Source organism: Meleagris gallopavo, chromosome 7, assembly GCF_000146605.3.
Source record: "Meleagris gallopavo isolate NT-WF06-2002-E0010 breed Aviagen turkey brand Nicholas breeding stock chromosome 7, Turkey_5.1, whole genome shotgun sequence".
Taxonomy (NCBI): domain Eukaryota; kingdom Metazoa; phylum Chordata; class Aves; order Galliformes; family Phasianidae; genus Meleagris; species Meleagris gallopavo.
In genome coordinates this window covers 21048117-21066742 of record NC_015017.2, presented here as the reverse complement: position 1 = coordinate 21066742, position 18626 = coordinate 21048117, and the positions used below count along the sequence as shown (strand labels likewise).

General features: G+C 38.9%; 1 protein-coding gene across 2 annotated transcripts; it reads left to right on the top strand.

The window, feature by feature from the left end:
* Positions 1-1192: 1192 nt before the first annotated feature.
* B3GALT1 (beta-1,3-galactosyltransferase 1) lies at positions 1193-7342 on the top strand. Of its 2 annotated transcripts, XM_010713698.3 has the most exons (3): positions 1193-1956; positions 2560-3675; positions 4245-7342. In XM_010713698.3, exons 2-3 carry the CDS (start codon positions 2789-2791, stop codon positions 4330-4332), a joined length of 975 nt encoding a protein of 324 aa, XP_010712000.1. In that variant the 5' UTR covers positions 1193-1956; positions 2560-2788; the 3' UTR covers positions 4333-7342. The 2 variants fall into 2 exon arrangements, with proteins under 2 accessions (XP_010712000.1, XP_003207635.1); XM_003207587.4 differs by having other exon boundaries at positions 1194-1956; positions 2560-7342.
* Positions 7343-18626: the final 11284 nt, after the last annotated feature.

Here is an 18626-nt window from a genome sequence, read left to right as displayed (position 1 = left end):
AACAAGGAAAAAAAAAAAATCAAACTTGTTTCAAGGGATAGCAGTGCAAGGACCAGGATGAGATGTTTGTTCTGGACAGCCATTATCTGTAGATCTCATAATCGATCAGAAACATTCCCTCGAATAGCAGGGAATGTTTCTTAGAAATGGTGTAAGGCTTTTGTTGCTTCTAATCATTTCTGAGCACATGAGACTGGAGATCACAGCCAGGACATTACTGAACTAAAAAGCTATTTTTTGTAATTTTGCAGTTTTTAAAGATGCTGTCGTTACAATTTCATTTTGCCTCAGCTACCTGGAGAGCACTCATGTTAACTAATGTATTTACTTTTATTAAAGATGTCTAAAAAATAGAGAATGCAATATGTAGTTTCCTAAACTAACGTGTACAGAATATTAGCTGCATTCAGGTTTCCCCATATACTTGAGTCCTTTAAATACACTGACCCATATAGATCACACTCCACATTTTAAAATCCGTTCTTGCTGATTTCTTTATTAATAGCCTTCTAGATCTTAGACTAATTGCTCTATTTTTGTTACGTTTCCCCAGTGGGGTTTACAGGGCAGGCAGTTATCAGGGATTCACAACGAAGCCTGAAAATAACCTAAAGGTCCAGCACGTTGCCCTTAGAACTGCATCCCAGTGCACGCAGTGGGTTCTCATGACAGGATACCTCTACTCTCCAAGCACTGAAATGGCAGCCACGTATATATTTTATCATGGCTATGTTTATTTACCGGGGTGCATGTGGAGGCTGAGTCATTGTATTCTGAGGCCTTATGGGACAATCAAAGGCCTCACCTAAAAAATACTATTCCCAAAAGTTAACTGCTACTGATTAATGGGAAAAGATCACAAATCCCAAAGGCTGTGGGAAGCAGTAAAGGAAACTGCAGATAACCACCGCCTTATTAAATTGCCTGGATTATAGGGCAAAACCTATTGGCACTGACAAAGATCTGCAGCAAGCTACAAACTCAAATTTTCCTATTTCGTGTAAGGGAGGAAGGGTCACTAAACAGCTGAAAGCAGATCTAATGAGGATCAGCAGGACAGCGCTAGCTATAAGGATCTATGAGCTTTTGTGGGAGTTATATTTAGTTTAAATTTAGCAAGTGTTGGATGTTTCTTTGTTGTTTTATACCTCAGTGTGAAACGGTGATACGAGATAACAGTCTGCTAACCTGTCTAGCTGGGGCTGCCAGTTCAAAACCCACAGTGCCCATCACCTGTCAGGGGACCCTGCTCCAGGAACCTGCAGGCCACACTTTTAGCTGCTTTTAGGGGAAGAAGGGAGACCATAAATACCCAACAGATGGAAAGCATACATGCCTTGATAAGCATCTTGATTTAACCCAAACAATGTGCCACAGCAGCATGGAAACAGAAAGCACGTTTCTTAGACAGAGATTCTGTCTTTTCCTTTGAATCCATGTATGTTTTATATTTCCAAAGTAAACATTTAATATTTCAAAGACTCATCTGAAAAGCTGTCTGCTGCTTGCTTCTACTACCCTTTAGCTCAGAGGTAATGTAACAATAAAAAACCAGCAACCTGGAGCCTGCGGGCACTCTTCACATACTGGCGAGTCTTGGAGAGCCAGCACTGATCCTGCGGGTACAGGGTAGCTTGTCTCATTTCCATGAAAAAACAATAAACAGACTCAATTCCCAGGAACCATGCAAGCTCTGGGGCTGGCTCATTCTCACACCACAGCAGGAGGACTGCCAGAGACAGAGGGGTGCACAGGGCTCTGCTTGCAGGCCAGCCAAGTAGCAAAGCTGATGGGCTGCCAGGATGGTTTGTCTGCATGGCATATATGCGGTGTCTTCTCATGAAAAGTAAAGCCTGGTTTGCAAGGAGAGGAGGAGAAAGCCAACAGGAATAACTGATTGTGTTAATTTATTTCTAGAGTTTTCTGGAGTCTCTTGGGGTGCTGATCTTTACATGGGTAAGATGACGTACAACTCTCCCTTTCTCCTTCGTCTTCTACTTTGCATTTGCCCATCAGTACAACTCTGTCTTATTTCCAAAAAAAATGCCATTGTTGGCTTGGGAAACATCACCAATATTTAGACTAAAAAGGATCTGAAGGTACTCATGTGCATAGTTGCCACAAATGCTATTAAGCCTAAAATAGCATACATTATTTATCATTAAGTAATTTTAAAATGTTCCATGGCATATTTTGAAAAACTGTAAAAGTCCAGAATAAAAAGCTAGGAAGAAAGTACTAAAAAACAGAAAATGATTTTTATATATGCTTTTAAAAGTACCTCAAAAGCCAACATGCTATGCATGCTTAATCTTTATTTATATATGTATATATTTATAATCTACGAGGCATTATCCATCTTAAAAGCATTACTTCATTTAGATTGCTGTATTCTAGCACCCTATCACACATTGTAGAACTCTCATAAAAGCTGAAAAGAACAGCCAAGAAATGCATTAAGAGACTTAGCTTATTAATGGCCAGTCCCATATAGACTCATTTTTCTTGCCATAGGCTTTTATGATCTAGCAATAGAAAATTTTTCTTCATCTTTTTCAGAAATAACAGAGAGTTCCAAGAAATGGAAGCTGTTGCTAGTAAAAGAAGAAAAGCTGAGTATCATCAGGGTTAATGACTCCTACTTGAGATCCATGAATGATTACAGAGTTACACTTCTATATCGAACTTTCCAGTGCCATTAGTAATATGCTGCCTGTCTGGGACATCGGTACCCTCATGGTGAGAAGACTATTTCTTCTTCACACCAAATAGAAGAGCTACAGGAACAATGGCTTCTAAGGTCTCATGCTTGTACGTTTTGACAGTAGTTTGCTGGGCAAGCGCTCTCTGGTACTTAAGTATAACTCGTCCTACTTCTTCCTACACTGGCCACAGACAGGTAAATAGCATATCAATAGCCAGAAAAAATGTCTCCTTTGGCAACATAAGAACTCGACCTATCAATCCACATTCCTTTGACTTTCTCATCAATGAACCTAATAAATGCGAGAAGAGTGTCCCTTTCTTGGTCATTCTTATCAGCACAACTCACAAAGAGTTTGATGCAAGGCAAGCAATTCGGGAAACATGGGGAGACGAAAACAATTTTAAAGGAATTAAGATTGCCACTCTATTTCTTCTTGGGAAAAATGCAGATCCTGTATTAAATCAGATGGTAGAGCAAGAAAGCCAAATTTTTCATGACATTATTGTAGAGGATTTTATTGACTCCTATCATAACCTCACTCTGAAAACATTAATGGGAATGAGGTGGGTAGCAACATATTGTTCAAAAGCAAAGTACGTTATGAAGACAGACAGTGATATTTTTGTAAATATGGATAATCTTATTTATAAGCTGCTCAAGCCTAACACCAAGCCAAGGAGAAGGTACTTCACTGGTTACGTTATCAACGGAGGGCCAATACGAGACGTTCGCAGCAAGTGGTACATGCCCAGAGATTTGTATCCTGACAGCAATTACCCACCCTTCTGTTCGGGCACTGGCTACATTTTTTCAGCAGATGTAGCAGAACTGATTTACAAAACTTCCCTTCACACCAGACTCCTCCATCTTGAAGACGTGTATGTCGGACTCTGCCTTCGGAAGCTGGGCATCCACCCCTTCCAGAATAGTGGCTTCAACCACTGGAAAATGGCCTACAGCTTGTGCAGGTATCGCAGGGTGATCACGGTGCACCAGATAACACCAGAGGAAATGCATAGAATTTGGAATGACATGTCGAGCAAGAAGCATCTTAGATGCTAAGATTTTTACAGATGTAAATACCTTTTTTAAATTTTGCTTTACTCTGGTTATTTTTTGACAAAGTGATGTACTGATTTACAGGTTAAACTGTGGGATGTTACTGTGAGAGGATTTTTAACGACTGATTTCTCATTCTCATTTTGACTACTGGTTTACAGACTTCAGGCTCTTCTCACAAGGACATTACACCAGTCAAAAGGATCTGTAGTCAAAGCTCAGATTTTGTATATTATCCTCTATCACACATATCAGCTCCTGCATCTGTATGTGAAAGGACAGTAATAAGCTATCGTGAGCTGCTTAACAGTTCATGCCCCAGCCTCTGAGATAAGACTCGGGCCCTACGAAATGAAGAATATACTTTTATCCCCTTTTGACACCCAACAATCATCCCTATTTAGAGCTTTGTTAATAAATTGAACACTATGTATTTGCAAAGATCTCATATGCCTACCTTGGCATCTATGTCTTACAGAACAACGTGTGCAGTTCCCAAGCAGGTTGCTGATGGTGCAATAGCAGAATTTAGACAGGTAAGAACATCAAAGTCTCACAGGCCTTAGAACCAAACTCACACACAGAAGCATATTTTTATCCCCCAAATAAATCATTTCACAAAATACTTCATTTCTCACCACTGTTACAAGTAGACCCAAAAATATCTAATTCAACTTTGAAATGAAATAGAATCTGTAAATTAAATGCAAGATGGGAAACATATGGAAAGTCATCTTAAACATCAGTGATAATTTTAAAGTGAGTGCAACATTTCTCATTAGTATCGGTGCCTGTGAATCTCTCTCTTTTTAGGAGTACATTAATGAGTATACGATAACAAGATTATTTTTTATTTGGAAAGAAGATCGAATGACTTGTATAGAAACACATAATTTTATCAAATGATAAAATGGTTAGTTAATAAGCAGCATATTTCATCAGCATCAGTTGGTATACTATTTACCTGAAAATAAATCTAACACAAAAGAACACTTAAGGGTAAACTCTGTTTTTTGCTACAGTGCATATAAAAATGAGATTAAACCATGTTTTTAATGGTTTTTGTGCAATGCATTTTCTGTTGATTGGACAACACGCAACTTCCATAGAAAAATAGAGAGCTTTTTTTTAAAAAAAAATCCTTCTGCCTTTGTAATCAACCTGCAGCTCTCCACCGCAGAACCAACGCTCACCAGAACTTAGAAATCCCGGGGCATGTGATAAAAATCAAATATGCAAGATTGTATTCAGGTTTTGTAATGTACTTTGATGTTCTAAATATGAATGCTAATGAGATGTGATGAAAATTATTTCCTGAAAAACTCTTCAGTGTGTTCATACCATCCCTACTCAGCACTGCCTTTCAAAAAAGAACTAAAATGTGATATCGCTTAGCAAGTAACTCGGAATGAGGAATTCATAGGCAAGCCACAGGTCTCAAATTCACCAAGTGTATTACTGGCTCTGGATTACTCACACCGTCCACAGCACACTCATAGGCTTCATTCATTTCAGTGGGAGATATCCGTAACATGAAAAACTGTTAAGAATGCACATTATTCAGGATGTCTATAAAGTTGTCAGAAATTAACTGAACCAGAATTTAAAGGAAAACTCTGTACCGATTTTGCCATTGGTGTACATAGTACTTTATAGTAATTGAATGAGGATCCTACCCCAAAAGGTTTGCAGCTTCAAGACATATTGTTAGTCTTATTCACAGGTACAACACTATTGTTTCAAAGGGAATTACTGGTAAAATAAGGTGAAGGGTATCTGGCATTTGATCTACATACAGTAAATGCCTCAGAGATCTACTTTAAATCTAAAAGATGAAGCTACAGAACAGATAGCACTGCAGTTACTTGCTAATCAACAGGAGCTCGTGAAAATCAGTAATTTTATACAAAAATACTGAATCTCCTGCAGGATAATTAAGATTTATCCTTCTCTAGTTGACCCAGTCCTTGTTAAAGTTGCTCTTGCTTCCTTACAAATTCAGAACTCCAACAAAACAAGGTCCAACTAATTGCATATATGTATATAAGAAACAGAGAGTGAAATTCAGCTTTTTTAACCAAGTCCCAAAATATGCAGTTAGGGAAGGAAAGCTAGGGTGGAATTCATTCCCAACCCTCAGTAGGTCACAGAGCATGAATGTAACCATACTAGGGCACACTTTGTAGTAATTACAACCAAGGCTGCAATCTCTTCTACCATTTGTTGACACTGTGTTGTAATTTGGGATTTCTGAATCCACAATCATATGGATTTGGTGGCTTTAATTCTTCTACTGATGATTCTATAGTCTGTTGCTAGTAAAACCAAGGACGGCAGGGCTCCCAGTCCTGATACCTCAGGCCTCAAGTAGCACAGCAGCCTTGAATTACTCCTAGTAGAAGTAGACTGCATTAACAATTGGAGCGTGCACCTTGAAAATAACATCTTCAAAAATATATTTCCTGCCATTTATAAATAGATAGATCTTCAATGACAATGTAAATTTTCACCTTGGAAACTATGTACATATTCCTAAGGCATTTTCTTCTGTATTCAGCTGTATATATGTGTGTAGGGTCTGCTTGCTATGTAGTATTCTGTTATGCATGGAGCTGAATTAGGCATTATATTTGTCCAGTGTTTCAAGAGCCTTAAGCATGTGTGCCCTAACTTTTGAATGTACAAGACTTTTTTCTTTTATTGTCAAGTGAATTTAAATCTACAAAACCTAATTTTCTACTTCTATTAGTTTTCTCATAGTAGGCTTCACTAGATTGTTACACATAAATAAAGAGATTAATTTTCCCTTTGCTCAGAAATTGCATTATTTCAACCTAGAGCTAGAAAGGGAAACCATGACAGCCATGCATCTACTTGTGGACAGCATGGGTTTTATTTTCCCTTTCACTTAGAAGTGCTTGTGTCACCTTGGGTACTGTTAAATAACAGTGTTTGCATTGAGCTTCCTTTAAACAAAAGTAGTATTTGCTCCTTAAAGGTCATTTTATTTCACTGGGCATGGGACAAATGACAATTTGGTTAAGATGTTCTGGCTTCTAGTCACTTCAAAACTGTGAAGTAATCATATTTTTATTTCAAAGCATCCACTAACAAAGCACTCTGAACTAAGAATCTATGGGAAAGTGTCTCTCTTTTGGAGAAACTTTTCACAAAACACTTTTTGGCTAAATTTATGAGAGTATTTAGACAGAAGTCTCAAGATTCATTTTCCGTCTTTCCTAATAATAATCTTAAGTATCAATTTTCATTTGTTACGGGGATTTTCGTCTTTATAACGTAGATGGCAATGGCATTTGTAAATGAAGAGTGTAATTAACTAGAAAAGCTTGTCAACAGTAACCAAACTTTACGTGTATCATTATATACGACTGGCTGTACTTATGTATTTATTTGTCTAAATTGTATATATTGTTTTATCTCCGGTGTCTGTAGGAGTGCATTCTTTTAGATTAAAGTATTATTTACAGTTTTGTGGAATTGCCAGCAAAGCTGCTAACCAAGATACTATTTTTTTGTATCAATGTCAAATAATAAAAAAAAAAAAGAACAACAAAGTCAAATGAAAAATTGAAGGTGTCACAGAGTTTTCTTCATTTCTGTTTAGGAATGTAAGTGGTATTATCTGAAAGTATGATACCAATAAGTAGGTTCATTTTTCAGGAAGAAGAATATTATCCTGTGAAAGCAGATTTTAGGAAAATGATTGGGAAAAAGAAAGGATAAAAATATTACTTTACTGTTTGCACAGCAACTTAAGCTGATGTCCATACTGATCAGGCATACTACTTCATTTGGCTCCAAAGAGCTAATCTTATAACAGCCATGGCAATATCTAGCAAATTAGCAGATGCTCTCCTCATCTGCTTTGGCATCCCCAGCTCATGCAATCAGTTTGACAGCCTCAAAGAAGAGGAGCTCTTCGGCTCCACTAGCCCTGTAATATGAGGGACCTCCTGGTACCTGGTATGTTTACAGCCATCCAAAAGCTACATATAGGAAAAAAGCACAAGCGTCCCCAAACCCACATCTCATTAAACCACAAACTCATTCTGAGGTTGCTGCATGGCTGCTGGGAGGGCATCCACAGGCACCAACCAACAGGAAGTGGTCAAAAGAGGACCTCCTCACACACAGTTACAGGGCTCCTGCTTCCACATGCCCCAGCCAGGAGCATTAAAGAGGAAGCACATTCCGAACGCACCCAGCTTATTTTGTTAGTCTAATGTTGGGCTTTGCTCCTGATACAAGTACATTAAGATGCTATTTTTCAGGTGGGAAGGCCTGGGAGGCCTTAGGGTTTTCACATCAAAATAAGGAAAGAAGAAAAGCAAAAGCATAAGAGCAATATGAAGTCCTTTTGCTCCATGAACCAGTGAGAATCAGGATTACTTTTTTTTTTGTATCAATGTCAAATAATAAAAAGGTGTTACGTATCATTTTCTTCATTTCGTTCTAGAAACATAACTGGTATTATCTGAAAGTATGATATCAATAAATAGGTTCACTTTTCACAAGGAAGAATATTATCCTGTCAAAGCACATACGTCTCCCTCCACCCTCACCTTTGCAATTTCTGGCTCAGAACTCAGTTTCTAACCAGTTGTTTTTTCCTGGGGTCACCTCTTTCAGGAGCAGCTGGAGGCTGCTACAGACTTGTCAGGCACCCTGAAGTGCCTGCAGTGACACTGCCACCTACAAGTTATAGCAAGGCGAGCTTTAAAACAACCTAGAACTTCATGTGCAGGAAAAGCCCCTCCAATCACTTGCAGATTTTTCTCATTTTCAACACAGCCGCCTAAGTCTAATTGCAACACTTACATGGTGCTTAATTAATATACAGCTTAGAGATATACAGATATTAGCACTTGTAGGATAGATTTCATGTAGCTTGATTATCTTAATTACAAGCATTCTATTTTCTCATTTACTTAATTGATTGTCATAGATTTCCAAAGAAATTTTTACTGCCTTAAGTGAAAACAATATATTAAAGAAAGCTGCTGAAGCTATCCAATTGAAACAGCAAAGTGCCACATAGAACATGAAACATCCTACTGAATAATACCTGCTTACTTTTCCCTTGTTAAAAAGAGTAATTTATGAAATTGAAGCAGGAGAGTCATCTGAAAAAGAATAATAAATATGCATTATTGATTCAACTGCATCTGTAATAGAGTTGTCTCAAGCATCTCCTCTGATGACAGCCTAACTCAGGGAAAAAAGGTCCATTTTTCTGCTAGGTCTGCACATCAGCTGATTCTGCATTATAGCTCTGCCTCACCTGAAAGAGCTAAGGAGAGCAAGAGGTGATTTACTCTTCACGCAAGGTTTATCCTGGAACATTTCTTCTGCAAAGGCAGCGTTACACGACAAGCTGTGCAGAATTATGTGCAATGGTTTTGTAATGCAGGCAACTTTTATTCAGGGCAAGCTAATATCCCAAATTTGAGTTGTCCTAGGCATTATCATCTACCATATCTGCAGCCAAGCCAAGACTACTAGAAAAATTATGATCTCAAAATCCTTTTTTTCCTTTAGGAGTTTCTTTACTCCACCATCTTCTAAAGGCTGCAGGAGAAAGCAGATCTTCAGGTGCATCAGTATAGCAGTAAAAGGAGGAAGCTGAGAGCTCCCTGGAGTTCTTGTGAAGAAGCAGCAGGAGGCCCAGAGCACAGAATTATTTAGCTGACATCCGTCCTCTTAGCAATGACAGCAGCCATCCAGTGAGAGGCCATAGCCAGTATCTGGACTCTGATCCTGGTGCACGGTGACTGAGCTCCAGTTTAGCACTCACATGAGGAGGAAGGAGACATGATAAGATGTAGAATCATTAAGGTTGGAAAAGACCACTAAGATCATGTAGTCCAACCATAAAGGTACAGTGGCATATGAAATAATCCACTTCTAAAGCAATTTAGAACATTTATAAGAATATGTTCAAAGAAAGCAGTGCCAAAGTGTAACAAGAGCAGAAAAGAATAAGATATTTGAAACATTCTAAATTTTTTTTTATTATTTATGCAACTTCATTAAAATCCCTTCTCAAAAAGAATCTTGAATTGTAAGACGTTTCAGCAGTAATCCATTATCCATCAGATCTTATCCTCATACATATTCAGAGACAATGGAATAAAAAAACTGGTCTCCATTATCTGCCGTACTGCAGATTACATCTGGATTGAGCTATGTAAAGCAAATCGGATCTGATCCAAGTCACAGTGCAAATCAGTGTCATGGGGATTTGTGCGTGTATTTAAAAGAGCCAAATTCAATCCTCTGTGTCTAACTTAAGTATTACTCCTGTTCAAAGTGAAGTCACCTGGGATAGCACCTTGATTTCTGGGGAAGAACACTATAATCCAGGCAGTTCTTTAATCACCAGAAATTTCATCTCTTACCAAATGCAAGCAAGAAAACAAGTCAAGGAGCAACCTCTCCAGTTTCCCCTTAAACCCAATCCTTATGAATATAAAGTAGAACACAAGACCTATGGGTTTGTGAGCTGTTCAGCACTTAACTCGTGGCAGAAGAGAGCTCTCTGTCAGTTCACTAACATGTTATATTCTGCTCATAAAAAGTCTGTTTGGCAGCACTAAAAAACACATGCCTCCAGCAAGAACAGGAGCCCTACAGGGCCGTATCTGCTCCTTGCAATCACTGCTTTTTCATTCCCTAAGTTGCCTTTGGTTTTGCAGTTATTGCACAGGAGAAAAAATGGTGGTATAAATTTCCTAAACTTCTTTCACCTAGGAGAATCTCAATGATCTCTAATTTAGAGTAATTTTATTTCCCCTTCATTTTTTTCCTTCTGCACTTCTGATATGATTCACTTTGCTGCTGTGTCCCCTATGCTTTTCATTTTCCTTCCACTTTTACATGACACATCATCTTCTCACCAACCAACATATCCACCCAAAACAGTCATAAAATTGAACATAAAGAGATGGCCTCTACCTGAGGAGTTTACAGCCCTACATAGTCCAGTGTGATTTAGAGGACAAACAGTCCTATAAAAAATATAGAATATACAACTGCTCTTTCAAGAGCCTTTTCTACAACACTACCTGGTCCAGGTTTTAAGTACATGGGAAGTTCTATCATCTTTCATCTTGCCTCTGCCTGAAGAGATCACTGCGCAGCCTAACAGGTCTTGCTATCACACGTTTTCCCAATTTTTGTTTGTTTGTTTTCCTCACATAATCATAAATAGCTCACAAGAATTCAAAACAACATGGTTTTTTTTTCCCCACATTTTAACTTAATCAAGTACATCTCCATCCACAATTTCAGTGCTTCAATCTTTATATCTTTTAATCTTTATATGTTCCCGCTCCCCACGTTGCCTGCCCTTGCCTCACATCTTCCTAATGACCAAGCATCCAGCACTGAACCTATTACAAGTGTATTTGCATGAAGGCTGAGCACAGCAGTGCTTTTCTCTCTTTCTCCACTTCTGATGTCTCAGGGACTGGGATATTGGATTCCTTTCACCAGGCAGGACAATTTGTCTTATATTATCACATTTGAAACAGAAAATTTACTTTTGCTATCTGAAGCAGATAGCAAGTCTGCAGAGCTGGAGTAACTACAGACAGAGCATGTATTGACATACCCATGTAATCTTTAAAGTACCTACTTAATGAACCTCACATAAATTCCCCCCCACAAAAGCCACAGAAAAGTCCTGACCAACCAGGAGGAAGCCATTGAGGTCCACCGAGGCTTTATCTGAAGTTTGCCATCACTTTGGAACCACTTAGCTTCTGGTTTTATTAAACTTCAGATGCAGGCTAGTCTGTGAAATGAAGTGTTACTGTCTCTGGAGAGTCCTATTATGTAGGAACAAGAATGACTTGGTACTTCCCAGGCACTATTTTATTCCAGCCATTTACATCAGATCTGTACTTTGAATTACAAACTCAGCTGATGGCAAGGTTGATGATGGGCTGCTTTAATTGGTCTTTAAAAGCCAGTTTTATTTACTGCCTTGTTCCTTGTATTCAGCATTTCTACACATGGGGATGAAAGTAACATGCCAGAATAAAGAATATATACAGCATATAATTAAAACTACATTTTTAAATAGATGAACATACATGCACACAACGCAAGTGTTGGCATATACTTAGAAGTGCAGGTTACAAAAGCATGCATTTTAATTTGTATTTTGCTGCAATTCAGCTGTTACTTAGAACAGACGGGTGAGTCGTGAAACATTTTTAAACTGATTTAATTACTTGTAGAAGTATCGGCTTGTGTTAATTAGGTGCAATAAATTACACAGTGGTTCACAGATCCCTTTAAAAGGCTTTCTGAACACAAAATACAATGAGCTTTTTTCTCAGTATCAATAAGAAAATAAATGGAGCTTTGCAAACCAGTATTTCACAGCAGCTATTGTTGATCAGTTTAGCACTACAGAAATAAGATTAAAAAACACACAAGACAAAAATGTACTTAATGTGAGATATCATCACATATTTGCACCTCAGAGGGAGATGAGTCCCACAGATGTCACGTAGACCACACAGCTATCCATATGCTCAGAACAAACAGGTTAAGCAAATGTAAACTGGTAACGCTTACTCTCTACCCTAAACATCTTTCGTGAGTGCAATCAAGGCTCCTAGAATGGGATTACTTCTGTTGCCCTGGTACAGGGCAAAGTCATTTCTAAAACATGAGAAAGTAAGTGCAGGTACACATACTGAACATGCACTAGCCTAGAAAATATTCTTTATTCACATTAGCACTTAAGTTCCAGATGCTGTCTCTCATCTTGATTTCCAGGGATATTCCTTAATACTAACTTCCACACCCAAGCACCCTGTCCATGAAAATAAACTACAAACAAAATAATGCATCCAGTGATGCAGTAGATAAGTAGAAAATCCAATAAGAAAAGTGCATCTCAACTGGAAAACCAAACCAAAACAGAGGGGAAGGGACTCCTTTGCAGCAAAATTAGGGATGCAGAGACTAGCAAGGAAGCCTTTCCAATTGAGGATGCAGCTGGTCCTTACCATCTCTGAGAAAAAGGCTACCCTCACAACATGTTTCCTGAGGAAGTACAAATGAAGAACTTCCCAACCCGCATTGATCCTAAAGATCTTACATCCTGAAGATTTGCATCAGCCTCGGATTTGGCTGCTTCCTAGTATGCATAATAAGGCAGAAACCTGGTAGAATGCTTGGTCACACCTTGGTGCGAAGCTTCCATTGGGAACTAACATATTTTACCTAGGAGAACAACTGACAGCCCCTAAACTTTACATTTTGTTTCTAGGCGGTAAGGAGAGAAAGCACTTGGCACATGAAGTTGTCTCATTTGTGATAGATGATTATTTCCTGGACATTTTAGATGATGAAATGTCTTTTTTTTTTTATGCTTTGGAAATTGCTGTGCTGGAAATGCCATGGAAAACAAGCTTGCACTTTTATCTTCTGCTAAACCCAAGAGAAATATCAATTCAGAGGAGTATATAACATTGCATTTGAATGCTGGGACTGCCACTTCAGTAAGTAAACAAAAAACTGTCAGTATTAACACTACCACCTGTCCATGTTTTCCCTTTCCAGCTCAGACACTGGATCATCAATCATATTTCATTCTCTTCATTTTCATGCCCTTCACTTTGAAAATACCTAACAGCTGATTTTTTTGTGAGCATAACTTCAGTAAGGCCATTGAAAGAAAAAAATGCTTAATGTACTGCAAACAATTTTAAAGAAAACAGAAACAAATGCATTGGATAAGTTTTACTCACATAACCACACAGGCTGGCAACATGCACATGAAATTCAGAAACAAGATGAGAAACATTCTGAGGTTCCTCGACATACGCTGAGAGGATAGGGTGACAGCTCATGAGGAAAGATTACAGCAGACAGCATTTTACCTATTGTGCTGTTTATAAGGGAGAAGAATAAAACAAGAACATTACGGGCACAGGTGATGTAAAGAGAGACAGAGACAAGAAACATGTCCCTGGGACACTGCCTGGTCTCCCTGTCTTTTAGCAGACATCAGGCATTACAGCCAAGGCTGTCAGCAAACCAACAGAGGAATGAAATAGGCATGCCACATGCCAAACTCGTTCAAAAGAAGGGAGTAATGGCAAAAGAGAGGAACAGACAAGCTGGAAAGGGCATGTCAGCAAAGACAAGCCAAAGAAGAAAAGCAATGGAGAGCAGATTGAAGATAAGAAAGAAATTCACTACTGCTTTCCATCTTCTCCTCATCACCAGTTCTCCCTCCCGCAAATTCTTCCCCAAAGAGCGTTCCCCAGAAAGAAATAAGGGAGTGTTTACAATTAAAACGTAGATAAGTTAACAGCAAAGCACTTCACCAAAGGATTGTTACCTGAAGCACCTGCTGTGGATGTTCTGTAACTGTGTTTTTTTTCCAACATTTTGACAATTTGAGTCTCTGACATTTTTTACTTCTGGGGAAAATTTCTATTCAAATTTTATTTGTTTCTGAGTAGTTGAAAGATTTTCTCCACTGGCTAGCCCACAGAAATGTCCCATTATGTCACTAAAGCATTATAACATTAGAAAGCAAGCAGAACAGAAATTCTCCCCCTAAAGTAGCATGGGAGGATATTGTTTTGGGATTTGTTTTTTGTTGGTTTTTACTGAATAATGGCTAACAGCTTAATTCATTTTTACACTAAGAGTAATAATGTTTTGTTCCATATAAGCAATACAGAAGTGGAAGAAATCATGCTGGGGAGGGACAGAGTGTCACGTCATACAAAAAAGCACATGAATGTGCCCATGGAGTTTGGCGCTGATAAAGGATCAGTGATGTTAGGATGGCACAGCCCTCCTTCCCACCTGGGTGATTTATCACCTCCTGGCCAATAATGGATATATCAGAAAAAGTCACAGACAACATTCCAACTGAGACTTAAATACAATGACCAGACACAGAAATCTTAGGGTGGATTTACGAAATTTGGAAACTAGGCTGCAGAATTTCTATTGTAAGTGAGACACTCCACCTATGACTTTGGCATATTTGAACCTTGTGTCAGATAATAACGAGGCTTTAGAAAAGCATGTGTTCCGAAGATCCACATTCACCACCGTCCCTGATCCATGCATTTATCCTCAGTTTTCTGTAACGCTAAGACACACATTCGTTTTGAGTAGTAACTCACAGTGGATAAGGCAGCTCCATCTGGGGGATCTGCAGCTCCCTGGAACACATCAGACATTTGGCAGCAGATTTATCTCAACAGTTCTTAGAATGCTATAAAAAGCGCAGTTTCACAAACGTGTGCACGTACCCACACAGTGATGCAATGCAGCACTCCCGAGAAGAGTAGCCTGCACTGTCTTCTTCCCACAACTCATCCCAACATGCTTTGCAATAAATTCAGTTCTAACAATGCATTTAAAAATATATTTGCTATCAAATTTAAATTACGACGGACTTAATTCAGCCGTAAGTACGTGCTCCATTTCCTTGACGTAACGTCACCATTGGTCAGAACTACCAAAGTTTGCTTTGATTTATCTTTTTTTCTGGCAAAATTTCTTCCATGCTAGGTTGAAAGAATATCTAAAATAGAAAGAAGTTGTTAATAAAACGTTGAACTATTAAATAAAAAATAAATTTAAAAATAAAATCTTGATGAATCTCAAATTCATCAAGAAATTAGCTTCACCTATCTGAACATTTAAATGGAGTATATATAGATACCACTCTGCCTCTTGCAAAGGGAATTTGTACCTTCCTTCCAAGTTTTTCCAGTATCTGGAATACTTGGACCTTACACACACATAATCTTCCTTGGTATTACCTTACAGTACACCCAGACAGCAGCACAGTTGAAGCCTACAGGAGAGGCAAGTTTTGAAATCCTCCATAGATGGCAATAATTTTGTTTTTATAAAAATTATTTGCATCAGTAGAGATTTCTTCCGTGGCCAATACAAGGATTATGATTCCTGTTAGATAAGCAGTAGAAGTCTTCATTTCCACTGTTTGTTATGGATTTGTGCTAGCTGGTGCCACCATGTATGCTTATTTCTCTCCAATGGAACCTTCCCAAGGGTTCTCCCCAGATCTGGGTGCATGGAGCTGAAGTGGTTCGGTTTGTTTATTTCCCAAGTGCTTTTAAAAGAAGCTGTAACAAATTGTTTAAGAGCACAGATTCCTTTTTATCAAGCATTAGTAATGCTCCATTAGTTTAATTTGTGTTGACATACAAACAGAACCCAGGACTAATTGGAAAAACTCGAGTTCATAGTTGAAAAACACTGCATGTACACATCAAGAACCAAATATTGAAAGGAAGCCCCAATTACATACACTTGAAGCACCAGCTACCAGATGGGCTTGGAATTACTCTCCACACTACAAATAACTGTGTAGGCACTGATCTGTGGCTTTGTTTTGTTCTTAACCATAGCAGTAGCTTTTAAAAACTACAAATGACTGCTGAGGTAAATCAAACCTAGAGAAGTTTGTATTACCAAACATGTAAGATTGCTCTGCAGTCTGCTGAGCAGTGTCTCAGCCTGCAATGCTGGCAGCCAAACCACAGAACTGAAAATAAGCTCTGAGCCTTCCTTGAAGGGGCAGCTCCAGCCCCTAAAAGGAGCCCACACAGGAAGCTGTGAGAGGATCCCAAAGATTTCCCAATCAGCAGATTGTCCAAGGAAAGGGAGGACAAAGGGAAGGAGGGTGCCAGGAGGGCCATGAGGATGCACAGAAGGCTGGAGCACCTCTCCTGCAAAGAGGGGCTGAGGCAGCTGTGCTTGTTCAGTTAGAAGAGAAGGCTCTGGGGAGACCTCAGTGCAACTTTCCAGTACTTCAAGGGAGCTTATAATCGGGAGGGAGACTGACTTTTTACTCAGTATGATAGGGATAGGACAAGGGGGAATGGCTTTAAACTAAAAGGAAACATTTAGATTAGATATTAGGAGAAACTTCTTTATTCAGTGAGGCCCTGGCACAGCTGCCCAGAGGAGCTGTGGATGCCCCATCCCTGGAGGTGCTCAAGGCCAGGTTGGATGGGGCCGTGGGCAGCCTGAGCAGGTATGGGGCAACCAGTCTGCAGCACAGGCTGCAAGGTCCTGATCTATGATTCTGTAAATATAAGATATTCTATCTATATCTATCTATCTATATATTCTATGAATAACTTAATATGTGGTTAATACAAGTCTACTTCCAAGAGAACAAATGGTGATGACAGTTGGGTGTAGGAAAAAAAACCTTCAAAAAAATCTCATGGGAAAAAATGAAGTTTCAAAGTTTTAAGGTATAAATCACTTTTCTGTGTGTTGCCTTGCCAGTAATTAGCATAATAAATACACAAGGTGCATTTGTAACCCCGGGACACCTGGCATATACAACAAAATGGAACTTTGGAATTATTAAACAGGCATGATTTCATGTTAGGCTAAATAACATTTTATGCCTCAAATAATCTGAACATCTATTATCTGCTTGTTCTGCTCTACTACTTGGAAGTATAGCCCTCATTAAGCCAAAATAGTATCAAACATTTTCTCAATGACAATTTTACAGCAAGTAAAATGTCATCATTAATTTGTAACTCTGAAACTGTACATCTAACCAACTGTATTTTGCTTGTAAATTAGAAAATAAATCAGTTTACTTTCCTGGACCGAGTCCGAATTTTAAATTCAGTTTGCAGCAATTTTTTGCATCCAGCAGCTGTCTATATTTTACACTGGCACTGATGTGGCCTGCCACAAAGTCACCAAGTACTCCTGCAAAGGCATTGTTAGGCTTTTGCCATAGAAGAGGAGGAACATTCAGTCGACTCCAGCACTGTCAGCTCTTAACATAAGCTCTCATGTTGGCTACAACAATTTATGTGGCATGTACAAATTTAAAAGCCCCAGCAGACTTTGGGATGGAGTAAGCACACGTGGACACACTACAAGACCTCGCCCACAGTTCCTTGGTTAAAAAAAATATCACTGCCTATAAAATAAGACTCTGACTACGTTGACAACTAGATATAATAAACAAACAAACAAACAAAGAGGGAAAGCATGAAGCATATCTGCATGAACACTGCCAGACCCCTCCAATACACACTGTCTTCAGACACAACAGGCTCAGACTCAAAGAGTTCTCAGCTTCATAAATCCATCAAGGAAACCCCACTATACAGGTACCCAGTGCGTGATCATGATGTAGTTGTAAGGACCTGTGTAATGTACAGAATGTCAAGTTTTCCATCCAAGACTGCAGATTTTTTTCTTCCCTCCAGGTGGATTTCCAAAAAATAAAGGAATAAAAAAGTAAAGAAATAATGCTATCAAGTACCACACAAGCGCGAAAGTTCTCTCAGCTTTTCAATCTTTTGTGAAGCATTGGGTTTACGGATGACTGGCCTATGCCCGACCTGACAGACAGATTTACAAGGTTAGCACTGAGCCTAATCAGGAACAATCAGCAAACTCTTTCTCTCTGGTGTCATTTTCTGCTTGGATGGCTGTGCTGTGCTATTATAAATAGGAAAAGCTCGCAGCACAAGCAGGGTGGAAGACTTCAGGGAGATTTTAGTAATCACCTTCCATTCAAATCACACCTACTCTCTAATCACGATTGGATTCTTTTTCATTTTATAGCCCCAGGTGTAAACTGAGCAGCTCATAATCAACACAGATAGGGAGTGAAATTTTAGTCCCACAGAAGCTATTGTAAAATCTTATTAATTCACGGGGCCAAGATTTCAGTAATGGCTTTTCCCTCTGGATTATCTGTTCTAATTTAAGGTGGTTTTCTCCGCCCTCTTCTAACATAGGTCACTCTGAAAGTAGTGCCTCCAATTGATTTCCACCGAAA

Bases quoted from the DNA above. Each gene is read 5' to 3' on its own strand.
- B3GALT1 (XM_003207587.4), top strand. From the start codon at position 2,789: ATGGCTTCTAAGGTCTCATGCTTGTACGTTTTGACAGTAGTTTGCTGG.